The 21,934-nt window shown below is 44.3% G+C and overlaps 1 protein-coding gene across 4 annotated transcripts in view; it reads right to left on the bottom strand.

The window, feature by feature from the left end:
• Positions 1 to 21,934, bottom strand: part of CC2D2A (coiled-coil and C2 domain containing 2A) — a 136,520-nt gene that overhangs the window by 34,042 nt on the left and 80,544 nt on the right. For all 4 annotated transcript variants that reach the window (XM_059381164.1, XM_059381168.1, XM_059381167.1 and 1 more), the window contains 11 exons: positions 20,331 to 20,487; positions 17,988 to 18,135; positions 15,414 to 15,552; positions 13,082 to 13,285; positions 11,293 to 11,385; positions 10,129 to 10,220; positions 6,724 to 6,891; positions 3,451 to 3,556; positions 3,151 to 3,260; positions 1,618 to 1,714; positions 1,074 to 1,172 (listed from right to left, as the gene is read on the bottom strand). In XM_059381164.1, the coding sequence (XP_059237147.1) occupies positions 1,074 to 1,172; positions 1,618 to 1,714; positions 3,151 to 3,260; positions 3,451 to 3,556; positions 6,724 to 6,891; positions 10,129 to 10,220; positions 11,293 to 11,385; positions 13,082 to 13,285; positions 15,414 to 15,552; positions 17,988 to 18,135; positions 20,331 to 20,487 (1,413 nt within the window). The remainder of the gene's footprint in view (positions 1 to 1,073; positions 1,173 to 1,617; positions 1,715 to 3,150; positions 3,261 to 3,450; positions 3,557 to 6,723; positions 6,892 to 10,128; positions 10,221 to 11,292; positions 11,386 to 13,081; positions 13,286 to 15,413; positions 15,553 to 17,987; positions 18,136 to 20,330; positions 20,488 to 21,934) is intronic.

Below are 21,934 nucleotides of genomic sequence, written 5' to 3'. Positions count from 1 at the left end.
TGGCAGTTTCATTTAAAAACTCATGTGCTCTTAAACAGCTTTTCTTTCATTTAAGATCGTTTTTAAAAAAAGACTTTATTTGTTTATTTGACAATGAGAGTGAGAGAGTGCACAAGCAGAGGGAATGGCAGGGGGAGAGAGAGTCAGGCTCCCTGCTAAGCAGGGAGCCTAACATGGGACTCCATTGCAGGACCCTGAGATCATGACCTGAGCCGAAGGCGACACTTAAGCAACTGAGTCACCCAGGTGCCCCTTAAGATGTATTCAAAGAGAGAAATGGAAATTTTTTGGCCAGTACATCACGGAATCTTCACCTGTGGACTGTTCCTTTGTCTAGGGGAAGAATCACAATTCCACAGTCCTTGAGATTCCAACCCATCCAGGCCCGGGTTTTGCCAAAGACTCTGGGGCCCGGGCGACACCTGGTCTGGGTGGGATTAAATTGCTCCCTCTGTGGCTGTGGGAGATTACCTACAGGCTTGTGGCTCAAAGCCTCCTGTTGCCATGGATTTAACACCAGGATATTAGAGCCACTGCAGAATCTTTCACTGTCCCAGATTAGAGCTACTGAATCATTCAAGCATTGTTAACCTAATGGGTCCCCTTAAGCAAAATCATTAAACTCTGAAGAAGGGTATCTTAGTGGAATGAGTCTCCACTAACCGTTTTTATGTCTGAAATCGGGAGCACTCTAGAAGCATTAATAGAATGTATGTGATGAAATCGGCCATCACTGTCCTGACTGTTCCCTTCAAGTTGCTCTCAGGCATCTATCCACCCCATTTTTGTCGTTTCAACATGTTTCTGCTTTGTCTCACGTTCTGCTTTACTTCTATTTAAATGTTAGAAAAATTCTCAGATTGGAAGAGTCCTACAATAACTCCTGACTTTGAGAGAAATTGATGTTTTACAAGCCACGCAGATATGACCCAAATTGACGGCTTATCTTGCCAACCGCCGCTCGCCCTAGGTTCTCTCCGTATGGAGGGGGCAGACCCACCGAGAAAGCCATAACAGGAGCAGTGGACACGGCCGTTCCCGAGTCCCACGGAATTCAGACATCAGATGCTTACCTTGGCTTGGAAATAAATGGTGCTAAATGGAATTTTCACGCTTCCCAACCAGTGTCTCTCAATACGCGTGTGGATTCCGCTTCCTCTTTCACGGTCATCCTGCGGGGGGTCGGAAGCCGTAAACCTTTAGGAACGTCAGCCACTCACGTAATTAACTGGCCCTGGGAAAACGGCCGAGGTGTAGCTGAAAGCCGGTGGGCTAGGTTAGGCAGACCTGCGGCCCATTCTGGTTCATACACTTCATTGTTTTGTGACCCTGGGAAAGACGCTCAACCCTTCTGCACATCAGTTTCCCCTTCACTAAACTGGAGATTTAACAATCTCCTTCACAGGGTTGTTCTAGAATTAAGACCATGTATGTAATACACCCAGGGCAGTTATCAAAAATCAAAAAGCTAGCTCTCTTCCTCCCTTCTCCCTTTCGTGCTGATACATGTCAAGTCTGAAACATGTCAACCATCATAAAGAGAATGTGTTAGGGACACATGGTGGGTAGAGGATGTGAACATGGGTGCAGACGTCTTCCTCAAAACCGTGGGCTTACCTCTAGGACATCGTACAGCACTTCATCAAAGATGTTTATGAACACGTCGTCTTTCACTGACTGCAAACTGGTCGTGCTGTAATCCCCATTGGGGGCCCTGCAAATGGGCACATGTGACCAGACAACCATGACAATGGTGGGTAAGATGGAAACAGTGAGCATTCATATACCAAAATCTGAAAAATCCTCAAATATGAGCATAGAGATAAGGATCAAAAGCAATGTTTTCATTCCAAACATTTACCTTTTTAAAAAAAAATTTTATTATTTTTTATTATGTTAGCCACCATACAGTACAACATCAGTTTTTGATGTAGTGCTCCCTGATTCACTGTTTATGTATAACACCCACTGCTTCATGCAATATGTGCTCTGCTTAATACCTTTCAGCGGGCTCACCTGTCCTCCCCTCCCTTTCCTCTCTAAAACCCTCAGTTTCTTTCTTGGAGTCCACAGTCTCTCATGGTTCATCTCCCCCTCTCATTTCCCCCAATTCACTTTTCCTTTCCTTCTCCTAATGTCCTCCATGCTATTCCTTATGTTCCACGTTACCTTTGTACTGAGATGCTATAACTTAACACCATACTCAGGAGGAAGGGACCCTAGACTGGAGGCTCTGGACAGAGAGAAGCCCCCTGTCTGCTGGCTTGCCCTGCTGAGTCTCACATCATCCCCCCAGCTGGCCATGGCTGAGCTGGCTCGGTGGACGGGTTACACGCAAGGCCTCTGGCCGACACTTGTGCCGGTGTGCAGCTTTCTTTAGCAACGGGGCTCTAGAAGGTGTGTCTCTAGCAGACTACTCCCTAGCCTTAAACCTCCAATGACAAGGCTGCTGGAACAGACCCTGCGTCCTACTCACCTTCCCATAGAAAACTCAAGCGGGGCAGGGGTGGGGATCTTCTGTAATACCACCTGCTCTGGGTCCAGCCAGGCCCTACCCCATACTGGGCTGTTGTATGTGTTTTATTGAGCATCTGCCTTTCTGTTTTCTCATTCTTTTTGCTTGCTCCGGGCACAATAGTAGCATGTGTCCTTCTCTTCTGGCTCAACCAGCTCGAGTCCTTTCTCTGTCTCTAAGGACTATGTGGCCTGAAGCCAGTCACCTTCTATGCTTGGGTTTTCATTTCTTTCCTCTAAAAGTAGAGTAGTGCACTAGGTAATTTCTAAGACTGCTTCAAGATCTGAAATAAGGAGTCTTTTAAATACCTAAAATCACTTAAAGTTTTAAATGCCTATGTAGTATTTCTGGTGAGGAAGAAAGCGTAATTATGGAAAGTAGGGAGTAACAGACTGGGGAGTTTACTTGAAGGTTCCAGAGTCAGGGAGACAAGGAACAACAGAAAAAATTGGACATTTTCCCATTTTTCCTCTGGACTGGAGTTAGTTGTGGTACCAGTGGGCTCAGACTCCTGGATCTTGTCCCGGCCCACGAGCTACAGAAACTTTCACCATAGTCATTTCCCCCCAGGTCTCCGTTTTATTCACCTTTCTTCAAAATATCCTATAGTTCCCTAAAGAGGAAAATATGCTCACCTAAAAGGAAGTTCCAATTCTTCATTCCAGCTGGGGTTTGGTCCTTCAGCTGTAGTTGTGTGGCAAATTGTTCGTTGAAAAGAAACTTCTACAAAAGGACGTACTAAAACCTTAAAGACAAGAGCAAGGCGTTAGAGTCCGTAACACCTCGTTGAATTATTTTGTTCTAGGCAGAGGTAGAATATGTTGACTAAGTAGTGTGTTTGCAAAGAAAATGAAGCATTGAAGAGACAATACATTTTCTGGGCCATTCTGAAGGGGCAAGGATCTAAGCCAAACCATAGCATCTGGGTTTGTCACCTGGCCGAGGGGGTAGTCCACACTGTGGGTAGGGCTGTGTGTGGTTGGCGAAGCAGCACGTTTCTCGCTGAAAGTCCTTGAAGATCTTGATGGCTGCTGGAATTTGCTAGGAGGGAGAAATGCATGACAGGAATTAGATACTCAGCAAGATAGCTTCTCCAAAGAGGTAGGGCTCTGGTGACAGATGTTTTCTTTAAGTTTGTTGACACTTCAGAAAGCTTTTAGTATGCTCAGGTCCTCTCCATGACTTAGTGGACTCCATGGGGTGGCATGGACTCCATGGAGTCACCCCTAGGCCTAGGGATGGAAGTTGGGGTGGCATGACTTAGGCTTAGCCCACTGAGCCACCCAGGCACCCCAGCAGCTGGCTTTTGATGGTGGTTCCCAGGACAAGGAAAGGGAGAGTTTAAGGACGAAGGGAGCAAAGACTGGGACCTCCTTTGTGTCAGGCTCTGTGACGGAGTAACACTGTTTCATTTGATTCTGGGTCCTGCTGGGCCCAAGTGGTTTCAAGCAGCTGTGGTGCAGAGCCCTTTGACTCCATGCCACCCCAACTTCCATCCCTAGACCTACATGTCTGTCTGGATCAGTGCAAAGGGTCCTCCCCCTGTTCTTCCTCTCCCAGGGGGTGCCTGAGTGAGGGCTCTGTCTTTTCCCCCCAAAATGAGAGCCACAGTCCCTCTCAGGTGGTAGAATCCTGAACTCCTGCCAGCCTGCCCTGCCCGTTTCCACCCAGGTCCCCTCCCACTGCATTCATTCTCTGTGACCCTGAACTCTGCAGTATCTGCGAGCTACATATCCCCCGTAAGACCCCTCTCTCTGGGCCTGCCAAACCTCACTGCGAAAGACACTCTCATGAATTCCTTGCTTGAATTAGGATCTATGGGTCTTCCCCCTTTCCCTTTTGGGATTTTTTTTTTTTAAAGATTTTATTTATTTATTTGAGACAGAGAGAGAGAGCACGAGAAGGGGGGGGGGGTCAGGGGGAGAAGCAGACTCCTTGCTGAGCAGGGAGCCTGATGTGGGACTCCATCCTGGGACTCTGGGATCATAACCTGAGCTGAAGGCAGTTGCTTAACCAACTGAGCCACCCAGGGGCCTCCTTTTGGGATTCTTTTAAGAGAGAGAGAACATACACGTGCGCCAGGGTGGGTGGGTAAGTGTGGGGTGGGTGGGGGGCAAAGGGAGAGGGAGAGAGAGAATCTTAAGCAGACTCCATGTCCATCACGGAGTCTGATGTGGGCTTGATCTCATGATCCTCAGATCATGACTTGAGCCAAAATCAAGAGTCAGATGCTCAAACAACTCAGTCACCCAGACACCCCATCCCTTTTGGGATTCTTAAAAAAAAAGAAAAGACAGTTGTCTTGAGAGAGTCGCTTCCAGATACCTTTCTCCTCATCCTAACAACACACCTGTATATTTGCCCTGAACCTTGCGTTTTACCAAGTATTTTATTCATATTCACTACTGGGCTATAAAGTATACATTGTCTCCTTCTACCAAAGTGTCCTCCCTTTTCATAGATTAGGGTATCAGACAAACCATGAGACTATAGAAGTGGAATATTTAACACAAGAGCTACTAGAGAAATCCTTTTTCTCTTTGGAACACCACTGACTACAGTATCACCAAAACATCTGTTAAATGCCTACTATATTTGCAGCCTGTGTTAGACTCTGGGGCTGCAAAGACAAACACAATACACTTCAGCTCCATTGAAAAGGGCCAGCAGACATGTAAACAAATAACCACAATCCAGTGGGATGCATGTTAGACCACAGGGATGGGCATGAGCTAGGAGAGTACAGAGCAGGCGATGAAAAATCCGATCTAGTTTGATGCAAGGGTAGAGGGTGGAGATTCGGACAGGCTCATTGCAAGCGTTGCTATCTGAGCTGTGTTGATGAGCCTACACGGCAATGTATAACACAGAGGATCAGCCCAGCCTCCTTGTAATTTGAACGGAATGGTTTAACACTTAAAAAAAAATTCTACAGAGACCAAAATAAGAGAAACACCTATATATTATTTTTAAAAAACAGTTTTTCTCCCCACAGTTGAGCTTTGATGCAATCAAGGTGAAGGCATGGGGCTGTGGCTCAAGGAAGCAATGCTAGATTCGAGAACTTAAATGGGCATTTACTAGTGACCCAATGGTGGGAATAGTTGGTGATGATGAGGTGTTCTGTAATGGGTGGAAGAGTTAGGCAGTTAAAACAAAAGGGTAAAATAATGGATGGGGGATAAATGTAAAAGCAAGATCCTAGAGAAGAAATAAGATTCCAAAGTCCAGAACGGGGCTCTTCTGTGAATCAGATGGAGTTGGAGGACTCTGGACAAGCCAGCCACACATTTTCCTTTTTGTGAAAAGGAGATATTAATAATAGTGAAAAGTAAGTGAGATACTCTGTATGAAAGAGCCTTAGCACAGTGCAGGGAAGCTGGTGAGTGGGCAGGAAAGTCAGCCTTCCTCATTACACTGGCAAAGGTACTGGCTGGCAGAAGTTTTAATTCTTGCTCTTTCTTTCCTGAATTCTTGCTCATCTCTGTTCTCTAAAGGGGCAAGAGACTCAGGCTCACTTTATCCTGGCTTGGAGGGGGGGTCCCCACTGCCCTAGTGTAATGCAACGTAGTAGGCATCGCTCATGTCTCGGAGAAGATAAAAGGGAAGTCACATTTTTATGCTCGTAGCATGTGTTATTTAGAACTTAGGACATACACCTTTTGGGTATCTGCCTAGTTCACACCCACTTCTCTGAGAACTGTTCCCCACCTTCAGGCCTGGGCCTGGGGACCCTGCCTCTTTGGGTGTAGGTGATGAGACTATGGATCAACCCCTGACCCAAGTCGGGACCTTCAGCTTCTCTCCTGAGAAACCGATGCTCGGTGGATGGTACCGTGGCTGAAAGGACCACTTCCTTCACAGGGAGATGAGGCAGACCCACAGGGGGAAGCAAGCGAGAGAGACAATGGGGCCTCAGAAGAACCATCTGAATCTTTTACTGCATTGTCCACCATGCAGTTCAGCTGTACCTCTTAACCTTGAGTTCTCTGAGATATTCCCAATGAATCCCCTCTTTAGCCTAAATTAACTAAGTTGGTTCTATTAGTTGCAACCAATAGAGTTTTGGCTTCAGTAAGACTGCCCCCACCCCTGGCCCCCATGATCAACCACTATGTTCAAAGTAGGGGTGGACATGCTATAAGGAAGTGACCCACTTGGCTGGGACACCGTACTCTCTATTCCAAGGCCATCTGGAGGGCTCTCACCTTGCCGTTGGCTTCCTCACGGGAATGTCATAAGCCCGGATGATGTTCACCAGCACCTTTATGTCTCCATCGGACAGGTTTTGGGCTGTCACCTTCTTCCGACCTTTTCTCCTTGGCCTTAGTGGTCGCTTTTGTTCTGCCAGCTTGAAAAGGCTTAGCCCCAGAATGCTAATGATCATAGAGCAGGATTAGGACTCTGAGGAAAGGAAAGGTCTGGAACGCTATGAGACAATTTCCCAAACTCCCCCCACCAAGGGGCCCTCGAAGGCCCCTGAAAAACTCTGTCTTTTTAAGGGGGCGGGTGGAAATCGTCAAGAAATTCTTATATTGGGGAGATCCTCTGGTGCGGCTCCTTAGCCTTGCTTGTAGCTGCTATCGGTCAGAAGGAAGCTAAGTGTGCTTGGGCCCCTCTTGCTTCCTGCCGGGTGCTCTGCCCACTCATCCCCCAGGTGCTCTCCTGCTCCTGGCCTCAAGGGCCAGTCCTGCGCATGGGGTGCCCTCTGCCCTTCCTCCTCATCTGCCCCAGGCTGCCGTGCCCCTTCAGGGCCCGTGTCTCCCTCCTCCGGGGATGTTCCCTCTCCTGAGGCTGGGGGCATTAACCTGCTCCATTCCCACGGTGACATTCCCAGCCTTCCTGGGCACTTCCCAGGTGACTCAGCCTCTGGAGTTAGACAAAGCTGTGGGACTCCTGGCTCCCCTCTTTGATCTTGGGCAAGTCATGTCACCTCTTTGTCTCTGTTTCATCATCTGTAAAATGGGGATGATCATGCCTACCTCCTGGGGTGATGAAGAGGACAAAGGGGGGTGGGTAGGCCAAGCACCCAGGCCCTGGTCTAGCACTGGGTGGATGCCCTAAAATGGCAGCTGTTGGAGAGATGAGGATGGCATGATGGCAATGATTTTTCCAGAGGAAGTGGTGGCAGGAGGATCCCTCTCCTCACTCTCCCTCTCAGTGAGGTGAAATCCCGTAAACACTTCCAGGAGATGGAAGCACGGCAGTGAGTCATGGCGGAAGAAAGGGCCATGAAACAGGTCATTAAATACAACCCAGAGACTGAGCAGAAGCACAGATGTGACTCTGGACCCACAGGCAGATGCCTTGGGGCTCCACAGCCGGGGACAGCCCTGGCCTCCTGCCCGCTCTCGCTTCTTGGCCACCCCACCAGCACCAGGCTGCTCAGTGGCCTCCTTCCGAGGACCATAACCGGCTGGGGAGGCCCCAGCCCCCGATGGGCTCCCGCTTGCTCCCGGGGTCTTCCAGAGCAGCTGCCATTGACCAGCCCCTTCTATGAATTGAGCAGAGTGATGGGTGCCTCACAGAGTCTGTTTCGTATCCTGAGAAGCCTAACCTTCATTATTGACCCCATTTTTCACATAAAGAAACTGGAGGCTCTGGGAGGGGACGGGGTTTGCTGAAGGCTCCTCAGGAAGCGGGAGCTGTGGCTGCAGCTTGGGTCACTCTGACTAAACAACCACCTTCTTCTGCTTTGGAAAATACTGACATATATTTATTCTTAACTCACTTAGAACAAGAGCTGGCCCATTACATGTTAACATAATGGGAGGTTATGAACTAGAACTGTCTCCCCCCACCAAAAAAAAAAAAAAAAAAAAGAGTGTGAGCAGAGTAATATTGCAAATCTCTTTTTCTGTGCATGACTCATTATCTGCATTTTAGTATTTTAATTTATTTCCATTGAGATGTAATTGTCATATCACATTGTGTATATTTAAGGCGTACAATGTAATCGGTCTGATACATTTACCTACTGGAATATGACTACCACTGTGGAGTTAGCCAACACCTCTATAACTTCACATAATTATCCTTCTTTTTTTTTTTTTTTTCCTGTTGGGAGAACAATTAAGATCAAGGCGTTCAGTAACTTTGAAGTTTATGGTATATATTGACTGTATTCACTCTGCTATGTCTGAGATCTCCAGAACTTATTTAATTCCTAGTTGCAAGTTGTACCCTTAAACAACATCTCCCTGATTTTTCCACCCCCTGGCCAGTGGGGGTGGGAATTCTACTCTGTTTTTTATTAGTTTGGCCTTTTTAGATTCCACCTATAAGTGAGATCAAATGGTATTTGTCTTTCTCTGTCTGATTTATCTCAACATAATGTCCTCAGGGTTCACTCTGTTGCAAATTAAGCCCATCTTATTAATCACGGTGCCAGGACATCTACCGAACCCAAACTTGGGGACCTCCGAGAGATACCTTTGGCAGAGCGTCCTAACCTGGCACAGCCCTTCTCTTTGTCACAATTCCTCCCCTCCCCCAGGGGTGGCTCTTCTCCTGAGATTGCCACCCCGCTAGCAGTCTGCATGGGAACGTCTTGGTGGTTGGGACCATCACATACAGAAACATCTTAGTTTAATGCTAAGAGCAAACCAAAATTAAAAGAAGAAAGAACATACCCCGAGCCTTCAGAACTTAATGCAGAAAGTAAAGCAGAAAAAGAAAAAGAAAGAAAAGAAATGGAAAAACAGCATGAAAATCACCATCTATTCTAAAATATAATTTTCATGACTGAAAAAATACATTCAGTGACTGGACCCGGGGCCTGGAAAGAAGGGGATGGTGTGCATGGGAGTCTGTGGGGACAGTCTCCCTCCTGGATATAAGACAAAGAAAGGGGGTGCCATGGAATTTTTTTTTTTTTTTTTTTTTTTTGGTCTCCTGCCCAACTTGGCAGTGGAGAGAAAGTACAAGCAGGAAATAAACTTTTTAGGAGACCAAGACACTTAATCACAGATAGGTCGCGAAGTTAATGCATTACACAAGACCACCAATATAGAAAGTTATTTTTCACCTTTTATGCTTCTACCTTTAGTTGAGATAATTTGAAGATTTTTCTAAGTAACAGGGAGACAATTGAGCAAATGCTATAAAATCCCAGTTTCTACGTGAATACCCATTTTCCCTGCTACCCCTGACCCCTCACCAAACACACAGTAGCTCTCAGTCTCTCCCCACCACCTGGAATCCCAGGGCTGGTTCTGAGGCACCCCCTCGGTCCCGTGTGTGCATGTGTGCAGGGGACTGAGGGACAGACTGGAAGGGGTAGAGGAAAAGCAGGGGCGTGCAGGAGGGAAATGCTGTCAGACTTCATCTGACTGCAGCAGGGAACTGGCAAAGGCTGGTGGAGCTGACTTGGGCATGGTAGGAGATGAGATGGTGTGTACTGGGCATGATGGAGAGCATCTCATGTGACTTGCTCAGTAAAATCCTCCAACTACTGTAACCATGAGGCGTTAATCAGGTTTTACCAGTTCCCAGCACTACCGGGGGCCCAAATACGTACCAAACAAGGATAAAAGTCTTCTATGTACATGAAAATTTTAATATGATACAATGAAAATAATTTGATAAGAAACAAAAGACTTCTTCACTCTTACCTGATATTGGGAACTTCTTCTTCTACGACCAAATCCGAAAGAAGAAAATGGTGCTTTGCAATCAGGAAACGATTTATCACTGATTCTCTAACCTGAGGACAGATAGGTGTTTTATTTCAAATGTTCCTGAAACATTACAGCTCACTTCCTCCACTCCTTCCAGTCTTCACCTGATGTCACCTCAGTGCCTCCTCCCAGCACACGTGCACTTTTCTCCCTGGTATTGACCTCTTCCTATAGCAATCATCCCGCTTTGTTCCTAATGCCCCCCTAAGGCAGAGGGGGTTCCGTTCCACTCACTGCTATATTCATGGGACGAGGGAAAGTTCCTGGTGGATGATTGTGAAATTTTGCTGAGTGAATGAACAACTAGAGAAAACAGGACCCATCTTGAAGCACATATATTTCAGATTCTTAACTTCTTTCTCTATTTATACTGATTTATTTTCTAATTATTCCTTAAATAGAGAATGTCTTAAATATAATAAATGGTGGCTTAAAAAAAGATTTTGTTTATTTATTTGAGAGACTGAGGGAGAGAGAGAGCACAAGTGGGGGAAGGAGAGAAGCAGACTCCCCGCTGAGCAAGGATCCCAATGTGGGACTCAATCCCAGGACTCTGGGATCATGACCCGACCCAAAGGCAATTGCTTAACCAACTGAGCCACCCAGGTGCCCATAAATTGTTTTTTTATACGGAGCCCACAGGGTAGATCTTTTGTGGGGGAAAAATGTGCTCTAGTGACTACAGCATTTCCAACAAGTTACATTTATTAGGAGAAGGAAGGGCAAAAGGATATTTCAAGTTTTTAGTGCATCAGGGCAGTCAGTATGTGGTTTATCAAATTTCTTCATTACAAAGGTGATATGATACAAACATTGAAATATGAGAAAAATTGTGACTTAGAAATTCTATCCCTTGTGATCATGCCTCACTTAAGATAACCACTGATCATAAAATGAGATACATCCTGGTGTTCCATACATTCAAAAGATGAAGATGGCTGCTAATTTCATATTTGTAATTATGAGCAAAAAAGTCTAGAGAGGCTAAGTGATGTTTGTCCCACAGAGAACTTCGGAAGAATAGACATCACCCTTCCCCCAGTGTGAGGGTACTGGCTGTTTTCCCCTCTGAAGACTCTGTAAAATGATATTCCTTACCTGTTGGAGGTACTTGGCTACTATGGCCCTATGGGTATCTATGTGGTCCTTGGTTTCAATTATGTTTCTGTCTCGTAAACGTTTCTCATAGTCCTAAAATTAAAAAGGAATCATTTTGTGATTGTGAATTACTAGTACCCCACGTGAGACTAGAGAATTTATCTTAAATCAGATAATTTATCACCTGTGGTTTAAATAATAACTTATGGTTCTAAGTGTTTCTTCCACCTTCCTCTTCATTTTTGGTTCAAGATTGATCTTGGATGCAGTATGCAGGTTTTGGAACCAGCTGGCTGAACTGCCTTATAAGTAGAAGATAATTCTGTAGTGCAATTACAACATAAGCTTTTCATGTAGGAAGAAAGAAGCCACAGAGGTAACCGAGAGACTCACTATAGTTCAAGATGCTAAGCTCACCCGAGCAACTCAGCCAAAGCTTCTGTTCTCATTTTTGTCTTTTCTATTTTAAGTAGAGCAATTGCAAAAATAGTAAATAGCATCTGGCCACAGCTGACGTGGGTCACCTATTTGGAGGCGTACAGGGTGCATGAGCTTTGTCTTAGGCAGCTGACTTTCCTCTTTCTTTCTATCAGTAAAATCCCCCGGGGGCCCAGGAAGCTGCCATGTTCTGCTTCAGTCCTTTGGTGGTCACAGCTGAATACCCAGAGAGGCTCCTAACCCAGCCTGGGCAACTCAAGCCAGCTGTTCCCAAGATTTTTTTTTTTCCCTCGAAGATTTATTTACTTATCATAGAGAGAGTGTGCCCGAGAGCACACTCTACCCCACAGGGTAGATCTTTTGTGGGGGAAAAATGTGCCCTAGTGACTACAGCATTTCCAACAAGTTACATTTATTAGGAGAAGGAAGGGCAAAAGCTCAGAGAAAGAGAGAGAGCAAATACTCAAGCAGATTCCCTGCTTGGTAGAGCCCAACTCTGGCTGGATCCCAGGACCCTGAGATCATGACCTGAGCCGAAATCAAGAGCCAGAAACTCAACTGACTGATCCACCCAGGGCCCCATAGCTGTTCCCAAGATTTTTAAGCCTGGGACAGATGGAGAAAAGTCCTCGCCGAGTTCAAGTTCTGGGTCCAGGTGTCGTTGAGGCGCAGCCGAACTCCCATCATTCATGCCTCTTTAGATAGCCAACCCTATTTTCGCATTACATCATCCAATAAACTCTCCTTGGTGCTTTCGGAGTAGCTTAAATTGGCTTTTTATCAATCACTGTCACGAACCTGAACTAATGCAAAGAACCAAGTAACCAAAAATACTCTCCAATAGTTTCCACACTTTCTGCATCAAAAATAATCAAGGTATCAATTTCCAATGGCTCTCCGTTTACCTCATCAAACACTAACTTGCCTGACTGGCTCTAACTGGCCTGCCGCCCCCACCCGCCAAAACACACCTTTATTGCCGGTAGCTCCTCAGAGCTTCCCCACCTCCGGTCTCCCTCATCTGCCAGACCTGTGCGCCCTGCCCACCCAAGGCGGCTGAGAACTCAGCAGCCCCTGCCAGCGCCTCCCACAGGATCAGTGTGCCAGGGTAATTTCCCATAGTAATACTTAGGAGACTTTTCAACCCTAATTTTTCTTCATTTGTATGTTATTATATTGGGCAAACTTAAACGTTAAGTTTAAGAAAAATAATGAAAAGGTTAAGTGCTATAAATGAGAAACCAATATGGCCGTCGAGAACATGACAGCAAGAAAACACACATGTAATAGTATACTGGATGGTACGGAGATATTTTATTATGGTATTAACTCTTCCAGGGCAGTTTCTTACCTGGAATACTTTTTCTAGAATTTCTCGATCATATGCCGGAATTTGCTTATAATTTCGAAATTCGGGCACCTCTTGGCTTCTAAGACAAAGAAGCCTGAATCGTTTGGATCTATTTAATTCCTCATCCGAAACAAAGTTAAATTCTTGTTGCAGCTGCTCTAGGCGAAAGAAATCAGGGACATAGGATTCACCGCTGGTAGCAACCTAGAGAAAACGAGACACAACTTTAGATGGCAGGCATTTTGCATCTGAAGAAACCCAGCATGGAGCTTTTGGAAATGGAAGCTGAACAGTTGTGGACTGAGACTTGAAACATCTAGCCTTTCATTTAAGGATGAGATACATTAAAATATAACAGTAGTAAGTCAGATGCTGTTCTATTCCTGTACGAGTTGTAAAAAGTACCACAAACTTTGGGGGGGGAATGCTCCCCCCCAAAAATAAAGTTCGTTTTTTGATATGCATGCATCCCTCATAGGTTGTTATGCAAATCTACAGCCTGAAAGGTGAGAGATTTGTATCAGTGTATTACCAGGTGCCTCTTGGAAATAGGATTGCTTATATACAGAATATATGAAATATGGCTAAGACATATTTGTATATTAAAATACAAATATATAAAAGATAGCTTAATAAAACTTTAAAAATATATTTAACAAAATATATTAAAATATTAAAAAAATATATTTATGCACACATGTAGATCTGGTCTCAGAATCAGCTGGTCAGCCTCCCTGGTTTAAAGGCCATGCTCTTCTGTCTCTAAATAGCACCTCACGGCCTTGGTCACTGAGTAGAGAGAACCAGAGATCGTCTGGGCACCAACCCCCTATATTGTCACCAAAAGGATGGTTTCAGGATACTGCTGAGAGGCTAAGCAGGTGGGGCTGACCTTTGCCCATGTGTCTGCTTGCCCGTCTGTGGGGGCTTTGCAGTGGCACTCTCCTCCTCACTAAAGGAAAGCCAGGGAGCAGAGATTTGCTGGGGCTTTGCATGGGGAAAGGTGATCTCACTGTGAAAATCCATTAAAACGAGGCTAGTCAGGAAGACATCCTTGTGTTCCATCCCTCTAACGGGAAGACAAATAGTTTAAAAGAAAAACATGGAGGTGACACTTGTACTATATTACCACTGACTTAAAGATAGTTATCGAGGGCGCCTGGGAGGCTCAGTGAGTTGAGCATCTGCCTTTGGCTCAGGTCATGATCCTGGGGTTCTGGGATCAAGCTCCACGTGGGCTTCCTGCTCTGCAGGGAGTCTGCTTCTCCCTCTGCCTCTCCTGCCCACTCGTGCTCGGTCTCTCTCCCTCTTGCAAAAATAAATAGATAGTAATCCAAACGTGATTTGAAAACTCTACAAGGAATAGTCTATGCTCTAGGTAATATGGCCTTTTCTTTCCAATATTAGTTTTATTCACACTAAGAAGTATCATGTTGGAAGGAGAGGTTCTAAAGATAAACATCAAAATAAACCAAAGCTCGCTTTGAGACTTATCTTATAAAGTTGAGGGCAGAAATGAACATGTTATCCTGGACCCAGGTCCCCTGCTGATGAACTCACACGAATGAACATGATCACAGAATGTGTTGCTGTGGTCGCTTTCCAAATCATCTACTTGTTTATTATGTTTTTGTAGCAATTATGAACTTGGGAATAAAAACAGTTGTATTTGCTACCAAGAAAAATCATTTACTGACTAATGTTCCATTTTATGTATAAATTCAGTGAAGAATTTTGAATGGTATGATAGACACAGGCAATTTATCTCAGACATACTTAAATGAAACCGAAATGATAATCTAATTAGTCATCAAATAGGAGAACAAACAATCACCATTTCTGAAAACATCCCTATCAGCCTTTCCACGTGTGATGGACTGAGCATGTGCTCTGGAACCAGATCAACTCGGACCCGTGTCCTTACCAGTCGCATGAGCTTGAGGAAGTGACTCTGAGCGTTCACGCTCAGGTTCCTCTCCATAGGAGGGGCCGAGTAAGACCTCTCTTTAGTGCTTTGCAGAAGTTAGAGGTAGGAGCAACAGCAATATCACAAGAACAACTGTTACTGATTGCCCACCGACTGTGTGCCCGGCTAAGTGTGGAAATGCAGCAGCGCGTGTCCTCACAGCCACACTGTGAGGGTGTCTGAGCCAGACAGGGCCAGAGCCTGACTGTAAACCTATCATTCAACCTAGCCCTCATGTTCTTAACACGCTATCACATGGGAGATCACTGTGTGAAAGAAAATGTGTGTGAAGGGCTGAGCCATTTCTATTATGATCACCCCAAGTTGAGAAGTGGGGGTGTGCACACAGTTCTCCTACCGCATTACCGATATTAGCTGCATCAAAGGGGCATTGTTGGGGTCGTTCGGGTCGAGCTTGGACTCTGCTGCCCACTTGGCCAACTTTTTCAAGTCTGTCAGTCCGGATGTACCAATAGAGGAGATGGCATCTGCCCTCTTCAAAGCGCTGGGGAAAAAAAATGAGTGCCATGAGACAGCCATGTTCACAGGGTGGTTTGCCTCAAACCCACAAAGTCCCAGGGACAGCACTGCTTCAGGAGGCTCTTACTGTCTACGGGAGAAAATCTGATCATAAGGAAGGAGTTTTGCCATTTTCCTTTACTTGATGATGGCTCTTAAGCATGTTATAGGGATAACAGAGAAAAGTGAATAGGGGGACACAATACCTGATACCTGCAAAGCACATATCTGATAAGGAGTTATAGTTTAAAATATCCAGGAAACTTGTAGCCCCATAGCAATAAAACAAAGAATCTAATTAAAAAATGGGCAGAGGACCAACAGACATTTCTCCAAAGAAGACATGCAGATGGCCAGCAGGGACTTGAAAAGGTGCTCAATCACCATCACTCCCCACCAGGGAAATGCAAACCCAAACCACAGTGAGATATCACTTACACCTCTTAGAATGGCCATCATCAAAGAGACACATGGTAACTAGTGCTGGTGAGGAAGTGGAGAAAAGGGAACCCTCGTGCACTATTGGGGGGGATGTAAATTGGTACAAACACTGGAAAATACTGGAGGTTCCTCAAGAACCTCCACATGATTCAGTAATTCCACTTCTGGGTATATATCTGAAGGACACAAAATCACTATCCTGGAGAGGTATCTGCACCCCCATATTTATTACAGCATTAATTGTAAGAGCCAAGACACAGCCACTTGACTGTCCATCAGCGGAAGAAGGAATAAAGAAAATGTGGTAAGGATATGCAATGGAGTATTACCCAGCCATAAAAAAGAAGGCATCCAGTCATCTGCAACAACATGGATGGAGCTTGAGGGCATCATGCTAAGTGAAATAAGTCAGACAGAGCAAGGCAGATATTGTAGGATCTCACTTACAAGGAATTAAGAACAAAACAAAACTCATAGAAACAGAGAACAGATTGGTGGTTGCCAGGGATAGGGTGGGGGGAGGGGAATGGGCAAAGGGGGGATCAAAGGTCCAAAGTTCCAGTTATACAATAAATAATTTTGGGAGGGCTAATGTACAGCATGGTCACCATAGTTAACAATACTTTACTTTACATTTAAAAGTAAAAAAATAAAAAAGTTCCTGAGAGAGTAGATCTGAAAAGTTCTCATGGCAAGGAAAACAAAATTTGTCACTGTGTGTGGTGACCAATATGAAGTAGACTTATTCGAGTGATTATTATTTCATAATATATCCATTAATCAAATCTCTATGTTGTATGTCTTAAACTTATACAATGTTTTGTGTCAGTTCCATCTCAAGAAAACCAAGTACGATGTGGCCTACCCCTAGAGTCCTGGGATCCAGGCCAGATTGGCCTCCAGTGCCTCAGTTCCCACACAACTGGGGACCACTGGTAGCCGGGGCTGGAATAAACACACAAGTGATTTAAGCACCATCTTCGGACATGCCTGAGTTGCCATGAGGCCAGCGGTTGCCAGCAACGGTGAGCTGCGGCTTTGTTAGCAGCACTGCATCTCTTGGTACCCATCCTGGGCTGGCTCGACCCCATCTCCTGAGTTGCTGGAGCTCTATCCCCAGTGTGAAACTTAGTGGGATGAATCCATCGGCCACGCTTATACTCCAAGGCCTCCCCTGGATGTGGCTGCCAATCTCCTGACTGAGTCAGTGTGGAGCAGCATTCCTTGTGCTCATCCCAGGAACACAGGCATCAGAATCAGGATGGAGAGGGCATAAAGGGAACAAAACAAACCCCACCCTATTTTCACGTGTGTTGTAAATGATAGCTTGTGAACTGGAAAGGGTCTTCTTGATGATGAGCAGTCTTTTTGTTTTAGAGTGGAGGCATCTGAGGCCTAGAATAGTAGAAGGTTTACTCAAGACACATCTGTTGGGGCAGGATGGAAGCAAGAATCGAGCCCAGGCCACCTGGTTCCCATGGTCCAGGCCTCCTGAACAGGCACCTGCCACGAGGAGGTAGGGACCGCCAAAGGGGGAAACGGCAGAGGCCCAGAGTGCCATTTCTTCTATTCTGGGTTGGAACCTAAGGAGCTAGCAATCAAGGAAGAGATCTGACCATAGAGACTTTTATAACAACCAGAAGTTTCTACAACCACCCTCATTTACATTGAGGGCCACGTACGTATGCACAACTGTTTCCTGTGTACTTCCCTGAATATAAATGGGGCCAGAAATCCTTCACAGATTTACTGGAGAGATTAAATAAGGCAAAGTGCTTTGTGCTGTTTCTGACACTCCTGAACATCTAATACTTATTAGGCTATTAATATTTTAATTCTTACCTCAAGAACAATAAAAAACCCTGAAAATCCTGGCACAGGAGAATAAAAGGAAAGAAGGTGACATTGCAAAGTTCCCCCTCCCATGTCATGAATACAAACGCTGGCATTACTCATCCATTTACTCTAGACACCCATTACCTTCTAAATCCGATGTTCTGCTGTGACAGTGGGGGAATTAAAGGGATCCCATTTTCTCCAATGGCCCAGGCCACACTGTTGGACACCTTCCCCGAGGTCATTAGAATCAGTTGATTACTACCATCTGCTTCAAATGAGAAAGGCACTCCTAGGGAAACACGAGATTACACAGACATTGTTGAGAAAAAGGGAGTGAGCCCAGTCCTGGTAGGAAAGCAGACAGTAGACAAATGGGCTGGCAGGATGGAACAGAATTCCAGTCAGCATCACTGAACTTCTTCAGGCAGTGACGCTTGGAATTGGCCGCTTGGTTCTAGCTCTGACAGCAGCTTGTAGACCTTATATAATGAATGAGGCATGGTGAATGGGACCATCTGTGTGTCTATTCTGGTACTGCCACTTAACAGCTGTGCGGCCATAAACAGATTGCTTAACTTCTCCAAGCCTTCATTTCTTTATGTGTGAAATAAGGATAAAAATAGTACCTCCTAAGAAAGATGATTATGAAGACCTCCATTCATTCACTCAGTGAACAAATACCTTTTTGGCTCCTCCTTCAAGCCAGGCACTATTCTAGGTACTGCCGATTGCAGTAAAGAAGCAAAATGGATGAGAATCCCTGTTCTCAAGGAGTTTCTATTGCAACAGGAGGCAGGCAATAAATAAGAAGAGTGTGTGATATGTTAGAGAGGGATAAATGTGGAAGATAAACCATAAACTAGGGAGCATATATAGAAAATGTGCATTTTGGGAGGGTGGGGAAGGGCTGAACTTTTAGACAGGGTGGTGGAGGAGGCTTCATGAGAGGGGGACTTTTGGATAAAGGCCTGAAGCGAAGGAGGAAGGGAGACATGCAGATTGTTGGGAAAGAGCATTTCTGGCAGAAGGAACACATTCAAGTGCCTAAGGGTGTGCCTGAGTGGGGAGCCACATGTCAAATGTGGTCATCCTTGCAGAGCACTTAGTGCCTGGAAGACAGTGGCCACTCCACAGACCTCAGCTATGTGCAAGCTACCGGGCAACAGTGAGCCTCATTTACTTATCTAGCCTCTACTGATTGGAAATTCATGATAAAAAGTTTCGGGGCAGGTTGTTTAATCCACTAAAGGAAGGAAAGGTTTTTTAAGCACTAAATATAGTGACTGGATGTCGTGCATTTCCAGTTAATATTAGTAGCACAAAACAGAACCACTATAAAACACTGTAATAGCATCTCTGTATTTTTCAAAGATCTTCCCTTAAAATTGAATATCCACTTTAATCTTCAAAATAACCCTAAAAGACATGAAAGGAGGTCTCCTTAGATTCATTTTATGAAAGAAGATGATGATATTCAAAGAGATTACATAATTACTAGGGTCCCACAATTTATCAGTGTGAGAGCTGGAACTAAAGCCTAGGTCTCCAGACTTGTAGGTTGCTGATTGGATTTGAGCATCGAAGAATTCTTGCAGATACATTTCCAGATATGAACTTACAATAAAAAAAAATCACTAGACACACAAGGAAACAAGCCATCAAGAATAAGGGGCAACAAAAGCAGACCAATAAGCAGACAGGTATTGGAATGATTAGTACAGAATGTTCAAACTATGTGTATGTTTTTAAAAATAAAGAAGTAATGACCGGATAAAAGAAATGAAATGATTGAGAGGTGGAGGAAAGGACAAATGTTATCAGAACTGACTAGATTGGAAAATAACTAAATAGAATTTATAGAGATGAAAATGCAATAATTAAAATGAAAAGCTCCGCGATGAGTTTCAATGATTAGATATAGTCAAAGAGTGAATTCATGACTTGGAAGACAGATTTAAAGAAGTTTTATGGAATATAGTAGTGACGGAAAAAGAGAGCAAGGTATATTATAGAGGTTAAGAAAACGGTAGGCAGAGAAGGTACATCATATATCTAATCACAATTATGGGGATAAGAGAGAAGATATTAATTAATAATATCCCTATTATAATTATTTAAGTTTTTCAAACTTTCAGTCTTAATGAATAATACCGTGATGTACATTTTTTATGCACAAAGCTTTGTCCTTGTTTTAAATTATTTTCTTACAAAAGATTCCTAGAAGAAAAATTAAGGTGTCAAAGGCATTTTAAAGGTCTTTATTCACATCGTCAAACTACTTTATACTTGCCTAGTTATATGAATTTATTGGCCACCAACAGTATACAAAAAAAAAGAATTTGCAAAAAATTATATATCATCATTTTAATTTTAATTTCTGAAAGTGATCTTATAATTATCTGGTTGTGTGAAAATAAAAAAAAAATCCAGGTTCAAAACTGACAGTAAAATCATGAGCCATTAAGAATAATTAGCTTTCCTTACCACTTCCAACTCCCTCATGGTCCAGTGTCACATGCTGGTTACTACTAAACTCCACTTCTTCAATGGGAGCTCTGCCAGTGACAACGGTAGTTTCAGGAATAGGCAGAAACACTTCTGCTAGCAATGTGGTACCAGTATGTCCAACTGTTTCATATACCTGAAATTGAGGAAGAAAAACAGTCAAAGAAAAACAGCAGGAGTATGCTCACTCCCAGATATTTAATCCATTTACCTACACTGATCACTGTTCTAGCCCAGAGCATCCACATCAGAGTGGAAAAGTTGAGTTGTGTTATTACAGTTCCCATGGGGACTAAGTTACACCCTATTAGTGGCCAAGTTGTTGACATCCTGTTCTCTTGTCTAGTCTACTATCCTGGGGTGGAGAGGTTAATCATAGGAGCAGGCTATCACAACTGTTTCCATTTCAAACCAATACAAAGGTTATGAATGGGCTTCCTCTTTTTCCTGGTTTGTGTTATTTCTCAGGAAAAGAAATGCCATCAGGTGGAATGGGTGAGATAGAATGGGCATGTCACTAGATGATTTATTATTTACACCTCAAAGTCAATAGGAGAAGTATCATACCTAGAAGTGCTCTAGAGCATCAGGTTCAAATCTACTATTTAGTAAATCTTCCAAATTCTTTCCTTCAAGAGCTCATTTAATTTGTTGGCTGCTGAAACCCTACCAACTCCAACTTTCTCCCAAGAGGGAGCCAACTGGACCAACTGCAACTCTAATTACTGTGGCGTGTCTCATTTTAATGCCATCACCATGAAAGGATCCATTCCCAAGGCAACCATAGATTACGTACATACAATGCAGCTCAATAGGAACTTTGCTCCATTGGATCAAATGTCTCTTGTACCCTTGGATCATTTCACTTTTGTGGTAAGAAGATGACAAAATATTCCACAGTTCTGCTGGTTTCTTTCCTGTATTTTTTTTCTTTTTCTCTGAGAGGTCTCTGGCTAGTACACATTTCTCTAAAGTGCTGACTTTGCTCATTTATTTTTACTAATTAAATATTCATATTTTTCTACTTGTGCAATAGAGTCCCCCTCTGATTAATACTTTCCACTTACTGCTGGGATGCACAAAGAAGACACTACAGGTCCTCTCCCCGCCCCCACTCTCCCCTACAGGGCATGTGATATGAATTCTTTTTCAAGGATGAGGATGAGGCTGAATTAGTGCTAGGCTGACATCCTGGCCTCATCTCCCTGCATCCACCAGCTCGCATTTGCCAGATGGCTGGCTGAGCTTGGAGGGGCTCCTGGAGCAAAGACAGAGACATGATAACTGAACTCAGAACCCTGGACTTAATATCACTGTGAGCTGTTCTAATAGGTTATGTGCACTGAGAGACCTGTGATTGTCAGGGCCCACCTATGCTGAGTGGCCAAGTCCACCTAATTCAGGGCTCAGCAACAAGCCCGTGAGCATGCCACGTTCTCCAAATTAATCTTTATCATTCTTTATCAGTAAAAAAAAAAAAAAAAAAAAAAGGTGATATTTTGGTCTCTATTAAAAAACACCTTTTATAGAAAATGTCAAATACATAATCCTAGAAGAACAATACAGCATGAACCCATCACCTG

Source organism: Mustela nigripes, chromosome 1, assembly GCF_022355385.1.
Source record: "Mustela nigripes isolate SB6536 chromosome 1, MUSNIG.SB6536, whole genome shotgun sequence".
Classification (NCBI taxonomy): Eukaryota; Metazoa; Chordata; class Mammalia; order Carnivora; family Mustelidae; genus Mustela; species Mustela nigripes.
This window is presented reverse-complemented; position numbering and strand designations above follow the sequence as displayed.